General features: G+C 38.8%; 1 protein-coding gene across 4 annotated transcripts in view; it reads right to left on the bottom strand.

Moving 5' to 3' along the window:
* The window catches only part of SYT9 (synaptotagmin 9), a 77269-nt gene that overhangs the window by 2921 nt on the left and 56683 nt on the right, over nt 1–17665 (bottom strand). Inside the window, exons 4-8 of one of the 4 annotated variants that reach the window (XM_027906119.1) lie at nt 4771–4891; nt 3544–3715; nt 2764–2893; nt 2027–2183; nt 953–1064 (exon numbers count right to left, since the gene is read on the bottom strand). In XM_027906119.1, coding sequence (XP_027761920.1) covers nt 2076–2183; nt 2764–2893; nt 3544–3715; nt 4771–4891 — 531 coding nt within the window. In that variant the 3' untranslated portion in view covers nt 953–1064; nt 2027–2075. Of the gene's footprint in view, nt 1–294; nt 1065–2026; nt 2184–2763; nt 2894–3543; nt 3716–4770; nt 4892–17665 lie in introns of those variants that run through there. The other 3 variants (XM_027906120.1, XM_027906122.1, XM_027906121.1) reach the window with 3 other exon arrangements.

The following is a 17665-nucleotide window of genomic DNA, read 5'->3' on the forward strand; positions in this document are numbered from 1 at the left end:
TAAAGATTTGTCCAGGAAATCAAAAAACTTCACTCCAAAGCAAGAGCTCCTCCTTCTTTGCTCATTCTCATCTCCCCATGTTGACTCTGGGGAGATGAGCCTGGGTAAAGAGTGCGGGATTTTGAATCAAATTTTTTCTAGAAAAATTTGGAGGAAGAGAGTGCATGGTTAAATAAGTGACAAAAAATTATCTCAGAGTCTCTTTTTTTGGGGCGTAGATTTTATTGTGTGAAAGAGTCCAGTGCTTTGATTTATTTTCTTTTAATGGTCAGAATTTGCCAGAATTTACATTGCCACCTGTGACATGCTTCCAACATTTTGCAGTGTTGTGGACCCAACTAAGAAATATTGACTGGAATATCATCTACAAAGGCTGAGAACTAAAAACCTCCATGTTATACAGATGATTATCTTCTTTCTAAAAGAACATACTGCCATTACAAATACAATATGCACCTTGTTCTCACCCAACACAACTTTTTTACAGTTTTTTCACATTTGAAGGATTTCTTCAAGCAACCATATTAATTTGTTTTCATGTAAGTGAAAGGAAGCACCAAATGAGACTGAGGACGCATTTTGTCATCCAAAAATAAATGTCTGACCATAATTATTCTTGAAAAAATATTTAGAAAGCTATCCATTCACAATACTGCACCTTTTTTGCAAATACAAGGACTGTGTTTGTTGCTGCTTCTCATATTTGTTGGTTTTCGTTGCTATCATTTTGCTTGTAAAACCTGGGTTATTCTAATGAACAGAAATGATGATTTGAATTTGGGTAATGCTTATGACCATATAAATAATCTATCAGTTGCAATAATGTCAGTTGGAGGATCAATGCTACAAGTGGATAACATTACGCTACTTGAAACCAATAGCTCTTCACACAGTAGAAGACTGAGGGTCCTATTCAGCAAATATCCAGGGTCCTATGGCTGTGCCCACAGAGGTTCCAGAAGTTCTTGCTGAGTCTAATCCTGATTCAGGAACCAAAATGATATGCTGTGTATGTATTTCTCTGCACAGCCTGGATGCGCTGGACACCCTCCCCCACTTGATTCCTGGGAAGGAAAAAAATATGTCTCTGTTTAGCTCAGTGACATGAAAAGCAATCCACAGTAATGAAATCTAAAGAAGTTAGCCAGGCATGTATGAAAAGAACAGGATGCCTGTAAAAAGGTAAGAGCTGTCAAAACCTAATTGTGGGCTCTAGCTGCAATGAAATTTATCAAAGAGGGAAGAGAGGTTGGATATAAGGATGTACACAACTTTTGATAAGAGACACTCCTATTCTGGGCAGTAACCACTGAGTTACTCCTACAGATGAAAGCTTGGTGAGGTGTTTTCCAAACCCAGCTCCCAAATGCCCAGGTCAGCATTTCAGGTATGGCACTTCAGCTAGTATTTAGCTTGTAATTGAGGGCACACACAGGCAGAGGTTCCTCACTTTGCTCCATCTTCTTTCACAGATAGTTGCATGTTGGCAGCACCTGTGTTGTGCAGATTGCCTTCCCACTCTGACTGCTGAAACTGTGCTGCTGTGGTCCCCAGGCACCAGTTAATGCAATTACTTATGGACACAGGGAGAGACTGTGGCATTCTTCCCAGTTTGTAGCATCTTCCTATTGCCTGAATATTATTTATGGAACTGCCTGGGGTCAGCACTCGCAACCAAGCAGGTAAATCTTCAGTTGCACCACTAGTAACATGGCCTCACTCTGATGCATAAAGTACCTTCAGAGAGGCTTACAGCATCACTCTTGGCTTGTTTCGGATACTATGGTCTTTCCTGTCCTTCAAAAATGGGGATAACACTGTGAGTGTTCACAAACATGATAGTTTCTTTTGACTGGGATTACTGCCTGACATTAAGCAGTGAGAACAACAATGGAAGTAAGTCATGGCAACTCTTAGGAAGCAATTTAGTTAGATCTCTGATGAATTTTTGTGTCTCATGAATCAGGATTAGTATTCCCTGTATTGGGGAGAGGATTAGACAGAGGGATTAAAAGGACATCTTTACCCCACTGGACTCTGTGGAATAGCCCCTGAGGATATGGCTAAGAAAGAGTTCAACAGGAATGCCAAATTTCTGCTGAATAGGTTAAAAGGGTGAGGAAGCCTCTTCGGCAGCCATCCAAGCGCAGAAGACCTGCATAACATTCCTGCTGAATAGGGCCCTAAAGACAAAAAACAAAACAAAACAAAACAAAACAAAAAAACATAGGAACCTTGAAAAGCTTTTCTGATTGTGTCGCTTCTTATCAGCACCTCAGATCTCCAGAGACACTTAAACATATTTTTTTCAGTGCAGTTAGGCATCCTTTGAGATGTGCTAGTGCCATGGATGATATATTGTTACAAGAAAAGAAGTAAATAAGGTTGTTATATATTAAAAAAATAGGTCTTCATTGTTCTGTAAACAAGGTCCATTTCTTTTTATCAATTATCATTGAGAGTTAACCAAGATCATATTTAAAACACAAAATCAAACCCTTAATTGAGTGTATAATGTTTTGTGTTGTCATACATATATCTTATAGACATTAGTTACTTTCTATATCCCTAAAACTGAAAGAAGCAAACTTAACTTTCACTTTATGTTTGACTTTTGATATTGGTGTTTCCAAGCCCTTTTCTAGGATTTACTTCATGCATGTAGATCTTGGGTTTGTTCATAAAATTTTATCCAACCTCTAATGCCTTATGGAGGAATATTCAGAATTAATGTAATGGGGAAGTAGGAAATTAAAGTCTTACCTCTACAAGAGGATGCCAGTGAGCAATGGGTTTCCGAGGATATGAGAGCATTTCGTTCCAGTGGTCACGACCTAGACTTTCTGCATCGTTGCCTACTTGACATACTCCAATGACCTCATTGTGACCTACACTGTGAAAATGTTTCATAATATTTTTTTCTAAAAATTTTACCTTTAGAACTATACCATTCGCATATTTCATTAGAAACATTAATAACAGATTTTTAGAATTAATTCTTGCATGAAAAATATCATGTACTATAAAATTCATAGGTTTGCTCTTTGCATTTTCCACTAATCAGAACAATTTAATATTCCCCCCCTTTATAGCACCCCCTGTGTGTCTGTGTGCATTTGTTTCTTATTTTTGCATGAAGAATATAAAAGCTTCTTTGTCTCTGTTCTGTAATTATCTGCAAATAAAAGTAAACTCTAAGCCACAGTTTTATAACTGGAGGCCTGTGTGTGAGGGGTTTGAGTAAATGTGCTCAAACAGAACATCAGTGTGTAGAGTGTCTGATTATATGCTCACTTACTTCAGTTCTGGTAGACGTATATGCAGTGTATTAATGTCAGTTATGAATGAAAATCTATATTTTGAAAAGTAGAAAGGAAATTCTGCCTGGGAAAACAAAAAATTTGAGCCTTCTACCCAGATCAACATGAAATTAATTCTCCACTTACAGAGCAAAAATAATAACTTTCTTCCTGAACTCATATCTGCTGTACAAGATTTTATAAGCCAATAGTTGATGTCATTTTACAGCTACAGGTATCTCACCGGTCATAATCCATAACTGCTATCGACAAGTTAATTTGGTCAATGTTTTCTGGAGGGACATCAAAGACTATGGCTTCATTGTAAACAGGATTAAGGGTATTCCTCTTGGTGGAAGTTTTTCTTTTCTTTAGTCGCCTTCCTTCACACATTAAAGAAACCTTCACGTAGGGATCTGTGTGAATCATAAGAACAGTGTTGATTTTCTTTTGACGCTTTTAAGCAAACATAAATGGCAAGTGAAGGGAGCAGACTTCTTGTATTGTCCATACCTGCTTGCAGAATTCGTCTTCTAGACCTGACTGGAATTTGAGCTTCTTTCTTACCATGGAATGCTTGGGATGCAGTGGAGCTTTGAAAGCTTTACCTGGTTGACTGCTTATAATGAACAGTTTAGGTGAAAGAAGCCCCTTGTCATGTACAAACTTCTCAGAGGGTATTAAAATATCCATTGAACAGTGTTATACATGAGTATTCTATACAACAGCCTGTGTATCAGCCTATTTATAGCAACCTAATTACTTGTTAGATTGTAGCACAGACAGAAGACAACGTTTTTCACAATGGGATTTACTGATGTATGGTTAAATATAATTCAAAATGTAACAATTAGTAGCTTGTATTTCTCAAGACAATTATAATTATTTTTAAACTCATGAATACAGTAAAAAAAGAAAAGCTATTTATTTACAGACCCTTTCTGGGAGCTCTACAACTACCTGTCAGTATTTAGAAGTAATTTATTAATTTTTGCTTAAATTAGTTTATAATTTTCATTATCAAATTTTGAAAGAGTGGCTGAAAGGACTCTGGGATGTTCAATTCTTTGTCAATATGCCAACAAAAGCAGCACTGGTTCAGTGTCTCTTGGAGACTGGCAGAGAGGGTCAGTCTGCCTCTGTGCCATAGCCATAACAGTCTGCTGCTCAAATTCCCATTGTTAGGAATGAATTTTAGCCAGTCATGCTACTCTGAATCACAGTGGCTTTAGAAACAATTATCCTGCAGTCTACCTAAGAGCAAAAGTGTTTTAAATTGTTGGTTGCAACTGAGCAATCTAAATTATATTATTTATTTCTCACAAACTCCTGTACTCAGATAACTCAAGAGCTCAAATAACTCAAGTATAAGAATCCTCTTCTCAAAAATCACTCTGGGATTTGACAGGGTTGAATCTCTCAGGAGGGAAATGGGACATAAATCTACACTGAGTATTAAATTAATTCATACCTGATGCTCCTGTGATATCCATTGCTTTTAAATTTCTTGCCTTTATTATTGTAATAGTTAGTCTACCAGCTGTTGGAAGATAGCAGAGTGAAAACATAAGGTCACCAAGATCCACGTTATCCTGTTCCAAGAAAAGAGAGATAATATGAAGCAATAATAAGAATTTTCCTATACATAACAGAAGCTAAAAATATACTTTTGGGGGTCTACAGTTTGCAGGCAAAAGGTGAATTCTCATTCTGAAACACATCTGAAAAAACAGACATCCATCCGTATTCAAGATTTGAGTCGCTACGTTTGTTGCTGGACCACCAAAGTTCCCAAGGGTAAATGAGGTTTTAGTTTCTAGCACTCAGTCCTTGGAGATGACACTCATTTAAGTAATGCGGTACTGTAAGGCACCGGAAAATCTTTGTCCTGTTTTATATTTTGTAGTAATTTGTTTGTTCCATTGACAAGCAGCCACAGATGTCTGTGCCTTCCCTTCTGGTCTGCAACAGGATACCCACAGAGAGTTTCACAGAAAAAAAAACATCAGTTGCACAGGGCAAAGTCTTATGCAACTCTCAAGTTTGCATAAACTCAGGTATGATATGTCTGAAGTGTCTATGGCAATGGGACAGTCTCCACCAGCTGCAGAGTAAGGGCATTACTTCCTGTGCCTGGAGCAGACAAGCTCCCTTAAGTAAGCTTATCCACCTGTTTCATTGATTTACAACCCTTTCCTGTGTTAATGGCATCAGAGTTTCAGAAAGGTCATAGCAAGTGTGCAAATCCTATTTGCAGTTACAAAACATTGTTTTCTTGGTTGTTTTTTTCTTTGTTGTTGTTTTGTTCTTGGTGGTTTGGTTTGGTTTTGGTTTTTTGTTTTGTTAGTTGGTTGGTTGGTTTATTAAAAGGGAAATTCAAGTCTTTCATTAAAAATATAGTGAATAAAGGATTGTATTAAATTATTTCTGTGATTTGATTTGCATTTTTTTTGACTGAGCAATGAATTCATACTTTCATAGGCTTGTCTCCTGTAACCTAATATTTCATTCTTGACTTCAAAAACTTATCCTATCTAGTAAATTCAAAGCTACATTCCAGGTTTTACAGGGAGGGAAATACAGCTGTTGTGGAGTGTATCTTGCCCACTTAGCTTTGTGCCATAGCTCCTCTCCTTTCCCAGTTCGGCTACTTCTGTATCAGTCACCAAAAAATGAAGGGTGGCGGATGATATAGAAGGTGAGTGAAGATACCTCTCAAAACAGCCCCTAACACAGGTTTGTCTCTGAGCTGTCTGGCTGCTGTACAGATCAATGCCCAGAGCCTGAGTAATTATATTACATAGTTTTTCTGAGTTACTAGCAGAGATAATCAGGACAGAAAATGTTGCTGTCACAGAGCTGTAGAAAAACCTTGTGTCAGAAGGGAATTTTAGGTGTTGCTTGATCCAACCCGTTGCACAAGAGAGGCATCTTCGCTTTAGCTTTCAGTTCATTCAAGGCAAAAACCCAAAACACATACATTAATTTAAAAGTAGGTCCTTTCCTTGTGCTGTTATTTAAGAGAGATGCTGCCAAAGAAGGAAAAGGTTGATATTATGGGTCCTTTGTCAGGAATAACCAGCTTTAAACCCTTTAAACCCATCTTTTCTATTCTAAAGGACAGTGCTTCACATTGGCTGTAAAGCTAATAATGGCTGTGACAATATCGAGATAACTAATATGAGTCACCCAGTTTAGTGTCTCTTGATGGTGCATACTTGGAAACAGACCTGCTGCAACAAACTGTGTCACTGACACTTTGTGAGAGGATCAAAGTGCTGTTTGAGAAGGTGATGCTGTAAGAAGTATTACAGGCTAAAGCTATGTCAGCACATCTAGGAGGAATTTCTCTTGGCTGACACCTGCACTTAACATTATAGGAGGAATTTCCCAGTGATCAGCTGGAGCTTGATACCTATAGCCAGGAGAACAGGAAGCAAAGTTTTCATTTATCCTTCCCAATGTAACAAAGAGCAACTTCCAGCATGGAAGTGTACTTCCACAGCTCTGGGGTGCTGAGATTTGTAGCTGTGAAATCCACTTATGCTACAGCTCTGAGGGGAGCAGGATTTCATAAGCCATTTAAAGAAATGATTGGCTAAAGCCATCTTTTTTGAGAATTTGTCAGTCTAGAAAATTTTTGATAGAGAAGTTATTTTCAATGAATTGGTCACTAGCCTTCAGAAGAAGACGGCATTGGTGAATTACCCAGGTTTTCCCTGACCATAAAGAAGCCCATTAGGCATCTGTTGCTATAACTGCGTATTTTGGCATTCCTCAATATTGTCAGGCATAGCAATGTCACTCTCTATTCAACTCCAGTGCTCCACATGGTGACTAGGAATTCATTCTCTGAATAGTGTAAATGCTTCACTGTTACTACCAAATATAAGGGTTTCCATTCCAGACTTGGTCATCCTGAATGAACACTTTAAAAACTTGTTATGAATTCTTATCAAGAAGTTCATAGGTAAATGTATTACTATAAAATTGATTCATATATAAATGCCAAGAAAAATCGTATTATCACAGAATATCCTGAGTTGGAAGGAAATCACAAGGATCATCAAGTCCAGCTCTTGGCCCCGTACAGGACACCCCAAGAATCACACATGTGCCTAAAAATGTTGTCCAAATGCTTCTTGAACTCTGTCAGGTTTGGTGCTGTGACCACTTCTCTGGGCAGCCTGCTGCAGTGCCCAACAACCCTCTGGGTGAAGAATCTTTTCCTGATATCCAGCCTAAACCTCTCCTGACACAGGCTCATACAATTGCCTCAGTCCTGTCACTGGTTACCAGAAAGAAGAGTTAAAATATGTTAACCTTCTGCATAAATGAACTGGTTGGATGGTTGGGCCCAGAGAGTACTGGTGAACGGGGCTGCATCCAGTTGGCAGCCGGTCACCAGTGGTGTCCCCAAGGGATCAGTGCTGGGCCCAGTCCTATTTAACATACTTATCAATGATTTGGATGAGGGGATTGAGTCCATCATCAGCAAATTTGCAGACGACACCAAGTTGGGAGAGTGTCAATCAGCTAGAAGGCAGGAGGGCTCTGCAAAGGGACCTGGATAGGCTGGAGAGTTGGGCCGATTCCAATGAGATGAAGTTCAACAAGGCCAAGTGCCGGGTCCTGCACTTTGGCCACAACAACCCCCTGCAGAGCTACAGGCTGGGCACAGAGTGGCTGGAGAGCAGCCAGGCAGAAAGGGACCTGGGGGTGCTGATCGACAGGAGGCTGAACATGAGCCAGCAGTGTGCCCAGGTGGCCAAGAAGGCCAATGGTATCCTGGCCTGCATCAAGAACAGTGTGGCCAGCAGGAGCAGGGAAGTGATCCTTCCCCCACACTCAGCACCTGTGAGGCCACAGCTTGAGTATTGTGTTCAGCTCCGGACCCCTCAGTTCAGGAAGGATATTGAGGTGCTGGAGCGGGTCCAGAGAAGAGCAACCAGGCTGGTGGAGGGACTAGAGCACAAGTCCTATGAGGAGAGGCTGAGTGAGCTGGGGTTGTTTAGTCTGGAGAAGAGGAGGCTCAGGGGTGACCTCATCACTCTCCACAACTGCCTGAGAGGAGGTTGTAGCCAGGTGGGGGTCGGTCTCTTCTCCCAGGCAATCAACAGTAGGACAAGAGGGCAAGGGCTTAAGCTCTGCCAGGGGAGGTTTAGGTTGGATATTAGAAAGAAGTTCCTTACAGAGAGAGTGATCAGGCATTGGAATGGCCTACCCAGAGAGGTGGTGGATTCACCGTCCCTGGAGGTTTTTAAGATGAGGTTGGATGTGGCACTGAGTGCCATGATCTAGTAATCACAGTGGGGTTGGACTTAATGATCTTGGAGGTCTCTTCCAATGCAGTTAATTCTATGATTCTGTGATTCTATGGTTAGGAAAGAATGGATCACATATGTTGAATGCAGTGTCAGGAATTATTCAATAATATACTGGTCCACAAACTTTGTCTTACATGGGAAAATTAATTGTCACCTGCACTGTGATGTGTTTTTAGCAAATGCTGCAATGACAATACTTTGTTAATGCTTTTTGAAAAATTGCATTGGGTATTATACAGGAAAAACATTGTTATACTGGAAAGAGAGCCTCTGATTTCTTCAGTCTTTTCCAATTCTAGAAGTTTTGGTGTTGTAGCAATGGGTCACAGATGACTGTGAGATTGTTCATAAACCAGTGCCAATAGTAATCTAACCAGGGCAGTCTGAGAATGTGACTGAAGGGAAGCTTGCAGGCCGCTTTTTGGCATGCAAATCCTTCTCCAAGTCTGAAAAAGAAGCCCTGTCTTCTCACAGTTTCATTTTGACTTGTAGGGAATGAATGACTACTCCATCATACTGGCTACTAGTAAATGTTTCCTTAATTTTGCTAAGACAGATTTTCTAATAGAACCTTTCCCCATGCCCTGGCTGTTCCTCCTTGCTTACCCATTTTTGTAATAAACGGGCAACATTTTCAACAGTTCCATTGTAAATTTTGCTGTTGGGGCCTCAAGGTTCGGTTAGAGAGGTTTAATGAGGGAATGTTCTTTAAAGAGTGTCACAATCTGTGACTACACCACAGAATTTGCATGTGTGTGCGCACCTATCTGAATAACTGCAGTGAAGCAGGCAAAATGCTCTGACTGGGGACCAACGATGTCACAGGTGGGACCCTTCCATCCAGCAAATACAAGTTTTTACTATACATTCAGTTTTTCACAGAACCAAAGCCCACATAACAGTGCACAGAGAGGATTAGTGAACATCGTGACAAGTTTAAAATCACTGAGCTACATGGCTTAAGCCATGGATTGTCACTAAAGGTGTGCTGTATTAGCAAGAAATAGCTTCAAGGAACAGAATTAACAAGTATAGAAGGCAGGATCTTCTGCAAGGATAATGTTCCTCTTTGAATTCAGTACTTATGTGTTACTATGTATGCTTGACAATATGTAGGAATGTATTACACTGCCAGAACCATTTTAAAATTCCTGCATAGGAAGAAATGTCATAATATAGTAGATTATCAAGTCATGCACGTTGCACATTCAAAGATATGTGTCTAACTTCATTCAGTGTGGTAGTAATACCATACTGTGCATGTTACAGTGCAACCATGACAGCTCTAATACAACCAGACCAAAAACTGGGCAATTGTATTAATAACTTAAAGGAAAATAAATAGAAGATAATTAAATTCCAATTATAATTTCTGTACATGTATATGCTGCATATTATTTTTCTTCTGGTACTGTTCAGCATGAAACATATAAGAGGAAGAAATCACTGCTTTTTAATCTGTAACTGCTCATTCTTGTGTTTTAAAAAAAGGTAGAACAATCTTGGCATCTGCTTTGCTTTTCCAGTGCCCCAGGCTGTGGCCCAAGGCTTGAGGTGATGGTTGAGTGCCTTGATGTTGTAAGCTGTGCAATACAACAAGCTGCACTACCTGTTTTTGATAATCCCACCTAGATTTGTGTCTGAGCCCTCATACTGTTCATGCAGTCCTTTGTTCAAAAGGGCAAGAGTATGAAGTTTTTTCCTTAAAAACCTCCCAGTGTTACCTAGGAGAGTTATATGTATTCAATCCAGCTGGAGAGTTCAAACCAGAGGTGTAAATCACAAGGTTTGCCTGAAAACTGCAAAGAGAATGAATCCCACGCTGAAATCTCAAGGTAAATTTCACTCTGATTCCTGTTAGAAGCATGGAGACATAGCTCCCCTCACATTATCCTTCCTACTTGCTCTATTTTCTAGTGGAAATTATTTATAACATTATAAAATCATATTATTTTAATAATTTTCAGTGACTTCTACTGAAAGGTTTAATTTTCCTACTTTTCCAAGAAAACATTTCTGCTTTTCCTCCTGTAAAATTAACACAAAATAAATACATCTTTAAAAATGTTGAATTATAATAGTAATATTAATAGGTTTTTAGTCTAGAGTCACATGGTATTTATAGAACTTAAAATTATTAAATTTTGCTACAGGATAAATTACTCCTTAGTACTGTGTCAGCAGTTCCATGCTGTTACCTAGTGAGTATAACAGTCTATTAAACAGGGAGAAATGTAACCTTAAAGAGGATGGTGAACATGGGCCCCTAAATGGCCTTACCTTTGATGCCTTGGAGGCTGCAATAAGCAGCTTAGGCTATATCAAACCTTCTCAGGGAAACTTGTAGATAACCTGGTAGGCAGGGAGTTTTTGATAAATGGGTATAACATTTGGGATCAGATTTCTCCTCCCCCTTCTCATAAATATATTTGAGTATTTATATATAAAAATAGTAATGTAAAATCATGCAAAACAGGCAGCAAGGGATGTAAGAAAACAAGACAGATTAGAGGTTACAACTTCTGCTTCTGATGCTGGTCTGGAAGAAGATATGTTGTCCTTGAGTTAGGCATTCCTAAGGTTTGTGCCCATTTTTTGGCAACTTGAGTTTTGTATTTCTGGAGCAGAGAAGCCGTGATAGGCCTGTCACCACGCAGGGCCTGTGCCACTCTAATTAAAGCATATGCCTCAATTATACCAGGTTCCTCAGATCTCCAGCTATAAAAAGACAGACGGTACTTTTTCACTTTTTGGGTATGGTGCAAAACTAATTATGGATTGTGAGGTGCTCACACGTATTTTTATGCATCTCACCAACTTGCCATTAATGGGAGTACTTACAGGCCCTTGCTTATTTCCTTTAAAGTTCCTAACTGTTGAAAGAGGTTTTCAAGGCATTAGTGATTTTAGAGACTTCATGAATTCCCACTGCTATGTCAGAGCTGCGCAGCTCAGGCATTGGTAGCTCTGCATCCTACCTCTTTTAGCAGTTATACATGACTCTGCAAAGGACAATGGAAACCAGAAAAATAGCAGAGGTTTCATGAAATGAGATATATCATTTAAGGTTCTGAAGCACAGAAAGGATAGATTACCACTATTTAATTAATGTGTCTCTTTTTTTCTCCCCTTGTAGCTGAGGAGAATTAGTTGTATTTTAAACAAACAAAAAAATCTTCCTAGTTATTTCCAAATCTTTTCTGGAATTAATGGAATTATACTGCTATAGTGCAAGATAAATTTTACCGTACATCAATCTAATATTTGATAATGGGGGGATTTGAATTTTGCAAAGATTTATTTTAGAGGAAGTTCACTCAGCTAAGAGAAGGATGACTTAAATATACTAGGTATATGTGTTAAATCTAAATGAATTAAAAATGCTTTAAATAATGCTATCTACTTTTTGGGATATACATTAATTAAATTGTTCATCTGCTTTGAGAAGCATGAAAAAAGATTTGAGTGGTAAGTTATTAATTCAGTTGAGGTATATGTCCAGGACACAAATATTATGAATATCCCATACTAAAAAAAATTGAGACACTAATCTGTTTGGGAATGACAGTAAATCTAAAGTATCTAACATGAAGAATTCATTAAGTTAGCTTTACATTTTTCATTATTACATCATACAATTATTTTGAGTTATATCTACAAGAAATATATACAAACTCTTTCAAAATGTTTTATTTTAATTGAATTTGTATGTGACTAGAAGAGAGCCACTTACTTTCTCATTGCACGTTTTAAGATGAATAGAAAAGATATGACTGGAAAATTCTATTTTCATGTCATCTTAAATCAAAGACATGAACTCTGGTAAAGTAGATGTTTATTAATGCCTCAACCAATCTATATCTACAGAAATATGATTAAGTAAAGTGTGTGGAAAATGGGAATGGCCTGTCTTTTACAATTATTCTCTCAATACATCAATGTCACACTATATTTCATGTTTTAATTTAATTTGAAAATTGCATAATTTTCTCACTGTGATTTCATTTTTTTTGCATTTCTTTGGTTCTATTTCTTTTCTTCATGGTTTTCTTAAAAAATGAAAGCAAATAGAGCTAGGTGTGCAAAAAATGAGTCTGATTTCACTTACTGGGAAAGAACCCTATTCTGAAACTTGGTTTCACTACAGTAAAGAAATATGAGAAAGCTTACGTGTTTGCTTGTATTTCACAGGAATTTATATTGCTTTGGGTAATTTTCATGCCAAGTCACAGATGGGTCTCAGCTTTTGTGCCTATACAGCTGTAAAATGTATATATATAGAACCTAGTCTGATGGGATACGTAAAGAGGTAGGATCAGAAAGTGTACTGTATCTGTGGCACAGTAATTGTTACTTAGCACATGCTGATAAAAATGTTGGACCTGTGAGATTTTTGCATGACTATTACAGTGAAAAGTAGAATCAGCTAAAGAATCTAAGAAAAAAAACCCTGCAAAGTGGTAGAGAAAGCCCTTAGGCCAGCCAGACTACTGAAGGTGTTGTGTATTCTAAGAAAAAAAAATGAACCAACAAAACCCTCTGACAACTAAGTTCAACTTAACTTTGTTGCTTAACAAAGTATGTACGTTGATTTTATTTTATTAGACTTTATATTAGTGATGCCAAGATGGTATTTGAAGCACGTCATAGTCAGACAGACATCTTGCCCCACAGAACAGTTCTGAATACAACTACTTTGTGCTGCACTTAGTAGGGACTGAAAAATAAGAAGCCTTCCTGCAGAGTGGGCTGCAGAGAACCACTACAATTTTCAGCTCAGGGAGTTTATGTTTTTATTTTAACTTACTTATAATTTTGCTGAGCATCTCGTATCCAAAGTAAAGCATCCAGCAGATAGCATATCCTCTGTCTCCACTTCAGAGCCTGAAGATCCTTTGACATGGATTTTTGGAGTCTGTGTGCTGGGGTTTTTTTTCCCTCTCCTGTTTCCATTATCCTTGTGTCATGACTGTTGTTCTGTAAGGTAGGTCACTGCAGGCCACATAAGAGGGATCCTCCAGACACAGCTTTGTGTTGTGACAGTCATTCAAGATACCTTAGAATGTGGGTAGCTGGAGCCTTTCACTCCATGTACACTTCAGAACAAATCCAGTTAGTGTCTTTGAGAAGAACATACACATAACTTTCTCTTGCCACAATGCCCTCAGTAAGTAAAGAACAGAGGCCTGCTCTTGTAGGCAGTCAATGTAGTTATCTCTCTGAAGACCCAACATCCCAATTCCATAATTTCTATCCTATAAATATGATGGAGTGATTAACTGAAACTGCCTTTCTAATGGGTTAGCTGCATACCATCCTCAGTTATCTGAGTGCATTTACAGAATATAATTGTTCTTACTGAGTAATTTAAGACTTTATTGATAAATTATTCTGTGTTAAGAGCCTTAAAAAAAACACAACTCCATTCAGTAAAAATAAACTTCATTCCTAAACTTGTTTTTAAACATATGCTTAAATCCTATAGATTTTACTGGCTTTGAATACTTTTCACAGATCTTCAATTCACAACTATAGTGGTTTGCTGTCTGGGCCTAAGAGTGAATCTAATGAATTATCCTGTAGCTATTGAGATAGAAATAATGTCTTAATTTGTTCCAAACAAAATTGATGAACTGGGGAGATATTCTAAATTGAAGTAATGAAAATTACTGGGGACATGATTGGAAAAGCTGGAGTACTTGTCCTGTGTGTGTGTATGTGTGTGTGTGGCCATGCCCGAAATTGATTTCACAGGAAAACCAGAAACGAGGCACTCTGAAAGTGAAACTTCTGTAGAAAGTTAATATACGCAATTTTTAACTCCCTCATCAGTTATTAAGAAGAGGAAAGTGTGAGTACAAACTCTGAAGGGTTGCTAGATGGCATTGAAGTTCAAAGACAAAAGTTAATCGAAGTTTAAGTTTCTCCTTGCAAATTAAATGGTTCCTCTGAAATTTTGGTTTCCTGAATTGTTACTGCTTTTTTCCAATTCTTCTATGATTTGTTACTTGGTAGAAAATACAAAGTTCAGTGTAGACTTAATAGTAAAAAGAAGTCTGCCCTGGCTCTTCTTTCCCAGTTATTGCAGGATGCCTTGTATAATTTTGGTTGATACTGGGGGGCAGAGGTTGCATGTGTGTGTGTGTGTAGGGTAGGAAATGCCTGAAAGCAAGAGAAAATAACTAATCTTCATGATCTGATATGTAAAAGTGAAACCTGAGAGACATGAGTTCACAAGCAAGGTGCTGTAGACAGATTTGTTTCTCCTCTTCTACCAATGTATTCCACTTTATCAGAGTTTACAAGTTGCCACCTTTGGTATTGTACTTCCAAAATCTGTTGAAAGGGAAGTCTCATGAGGGTGGGATGATTTCTGAATGCTAAAGCTTTAAGGGAGAGCACGTTAGCATGGAGCAGACTTAAATCTTTTCCTCTCCAGGGAAGGCAGTGGTGCTTCAGAACTGCTGACAAGCTTGGGAAGAGCAATGAAATGTCAATTGCCCTATATAGGAATATATGTTTGGAGGGCAACTTTTCTCAAAAGGAAATAAAGAAGGAGCTTCTTCTGGGAAACATAAGAATTTTGATGTTAAGTGAAGGTGGTAAAAATGGAAGGACAGGTAGGTTAGGCAGACAAGGGGATGCCTCAAAGAGGGCAGTGTCACAAGACAATATACAGTGAAGTCTCTGAAATTGGACACTAGTTGCTTAAAGTGAGGACTAAAGCTTTTAATGAATGTCCATCAGTATCTATCATGTCAAACACAATAATTTTTTCACAACATGTAATTGATTTTGACTAGACCTCCATTTTTTTGAAATACTAAGACTGAAAAAACCCAAAGTAAACCAGAGGTTCGTGGTGGTTTAGTGTGCAGTACCCTACAGTGCAATCTAACCTGGGTGGACCAACCTTGCTGACTTCAAAGGAAACTCTTGGTGAACATCACATAGATCGAAAAAGATGAGAAAATAAGCCCTCGTGGTTTCAAGGCTAAATGTTAGCTTGTTGTAAGAAACAGAGGCTAAATGACAAGTTAAGTATTCATTATCTCTAGGCTCATGAGCTCAAAGAAAATGAAGCAGCAAATCCATTCTAATGCATAAAATTATTTCTACAATTTGCCAGTTACCTCTTGCTTCCATTCTGACATAAGTTGAAAGATATGTTTAATTATCTCCATATACCACTAATAATGAAAATCTCAAATGGATCCAAGAGAAATTACAAGGGAGGAAGCTGGTTCTTCAAGTTTATTAATCAAAATATTTTAATCCAGAATGTCTTGCCTGTTAACTTTCTTTTCCCTACTGTGTTAAAATGAAAATGTCAATTTAAACTGAATCTGTATGCAAATTAATGGATTGGCCTTTCACTCCACCTTGAGTTATGAGAGCTGCATGTGAACTTTGAGCTTCACTAAAATATGAAAAGATACTGCGTCTTCTAACCCCATTCAATTATTATTCAATTATCTGTTCGTGTAAAGGGACTGAGAGCAATCAGTATGTCAGAGCCCTGAGGGCACTAACAGTCCTTACTGGCCCTGACTGCCTACCAGGCCTTCCCCTCCACCTGCCCCTGGCCCAGCTCCCCATTTCAGCCGACTCAGGGAGCTTGGCCCATCCCTAGGGAGCTGGCTGATGCCAGGCTGATGCCAGGTCTGCCCTCCAGGTCCCTAACTGTCCCACTCACTGGCTGGAGTGGTGGCATGGGACCTGGGTGACCAGGTCCTGCCCAGAAGCTCCAGGATTCCCTGCTGCTCTTGATGCTGCTCCTGATGTCCCAGCCTGCAGGGAGCAGCCAGCCCTTGTGCCCTGCTGACACAGTCTTAATAAAGGATAGTCCTGCAGAGTGGCCATTCTGTACAAAAAAGGCTAATTAGACATGGTGCTGAAATTACATGATACTAGAATTTTTTGGGCCCTACTAACAGCTCCACACCTTCCCTTGGCACTGACTGTCATTCTCAGTGTAGGAATTTTGTGTTGTGTAAAGCAGCTATCTGTTATATCATGTATTCTGAGCACATCACTCTGAGAAGGAGAGAAACTAAGCACCTGGGTAGTGCTGAAAAAAGATAGAGAGGGTCACAGCATTAGGAAAAAAGGATGTTCTTCCCAGTCTGTGCAAGAACTTAGAGTTTTGTGGATTTATTCATTATATTTACATTAGGTGTTCTGAATTGACTTCCTTACTGCTCAGGCTTAGCACAGGTCATACACAAAATGGGTAATAAAAGGACATTTCTACAAATCCAAATCTACTTCGAGTGTAAGTTTGCTCTACAATTTTGTTTTTGAGGAAGTTGATATAAAAAAAAGGATGGTCCAAATAAAAATCACGTACTTGAAATACAGAAAGGTAATGTCAAACTCTATGCTGCATTAGCATGTCTCTCCTGCCACTGCAGAGCTTTTCTCTGAGGTAGGTTTTTTATTTTTTTTATTTAATCAGATGTCTCTTGATAGATTTTTCCCATCTGCTATGAAATTCTGTCCCAGGTGAGACTGCAGCAGGAACGGTGGCCTGCTATACATGTGTACACACCCTGGGAAGGTCAGAAGGGGCTCATCCTGCTCGGGACTGCGGTGTAAAGAATGCAGAAGCTGGAGAAGCACATTTGCCACGTTCACTGTAAACAGGCGGCAAAGTAGCACTTTGCCCCTAGATTTTGACCACTTCAGTATAATGCACAGACTACTAAAGTAACTGCTAGTGAACAGTGTATTGCCATTAATCCAAACTCTGTCTGCTCATTTAAAAATTCTAGTGACTGGAACAGGCCACCCAGGGAAGTGGTAGAATCACACATCCCTGAGGAGATTTAAAAGCTATGTAGATGTGGCACTTAAAGAGGTGGTTTAGTGGTGGACTTGGGTGATTGGTTGGACTTGATGATCTGGAGGGTCTTTTCCAACCTAAATGATTCTGTGATCTCTGGATATCAAATCCACATTTGATGAAATCCCTGGTGAACCTTTTCTCTCTCTCTTGCTTTCTTTTTTTTTTTTTTCTCTCTCTTTCTGACCCTTTCT

Source organism: Empidonax traillii, unplaced genomic scaffold (assembly GCF_003031625.1).
Source record: "Empidonax traillii isolate 1590-97213 ecotype Southwest subspecies unplaced genomic scaffold, ASM303162v1 scaffold1249:size145682, whole genome shotgun sequence".
NCBI lineage: Eukaryota > Metazoa > Chordata > Aves > Passeriformes > Tyrannidae > Empidonax > Empidonax traillii.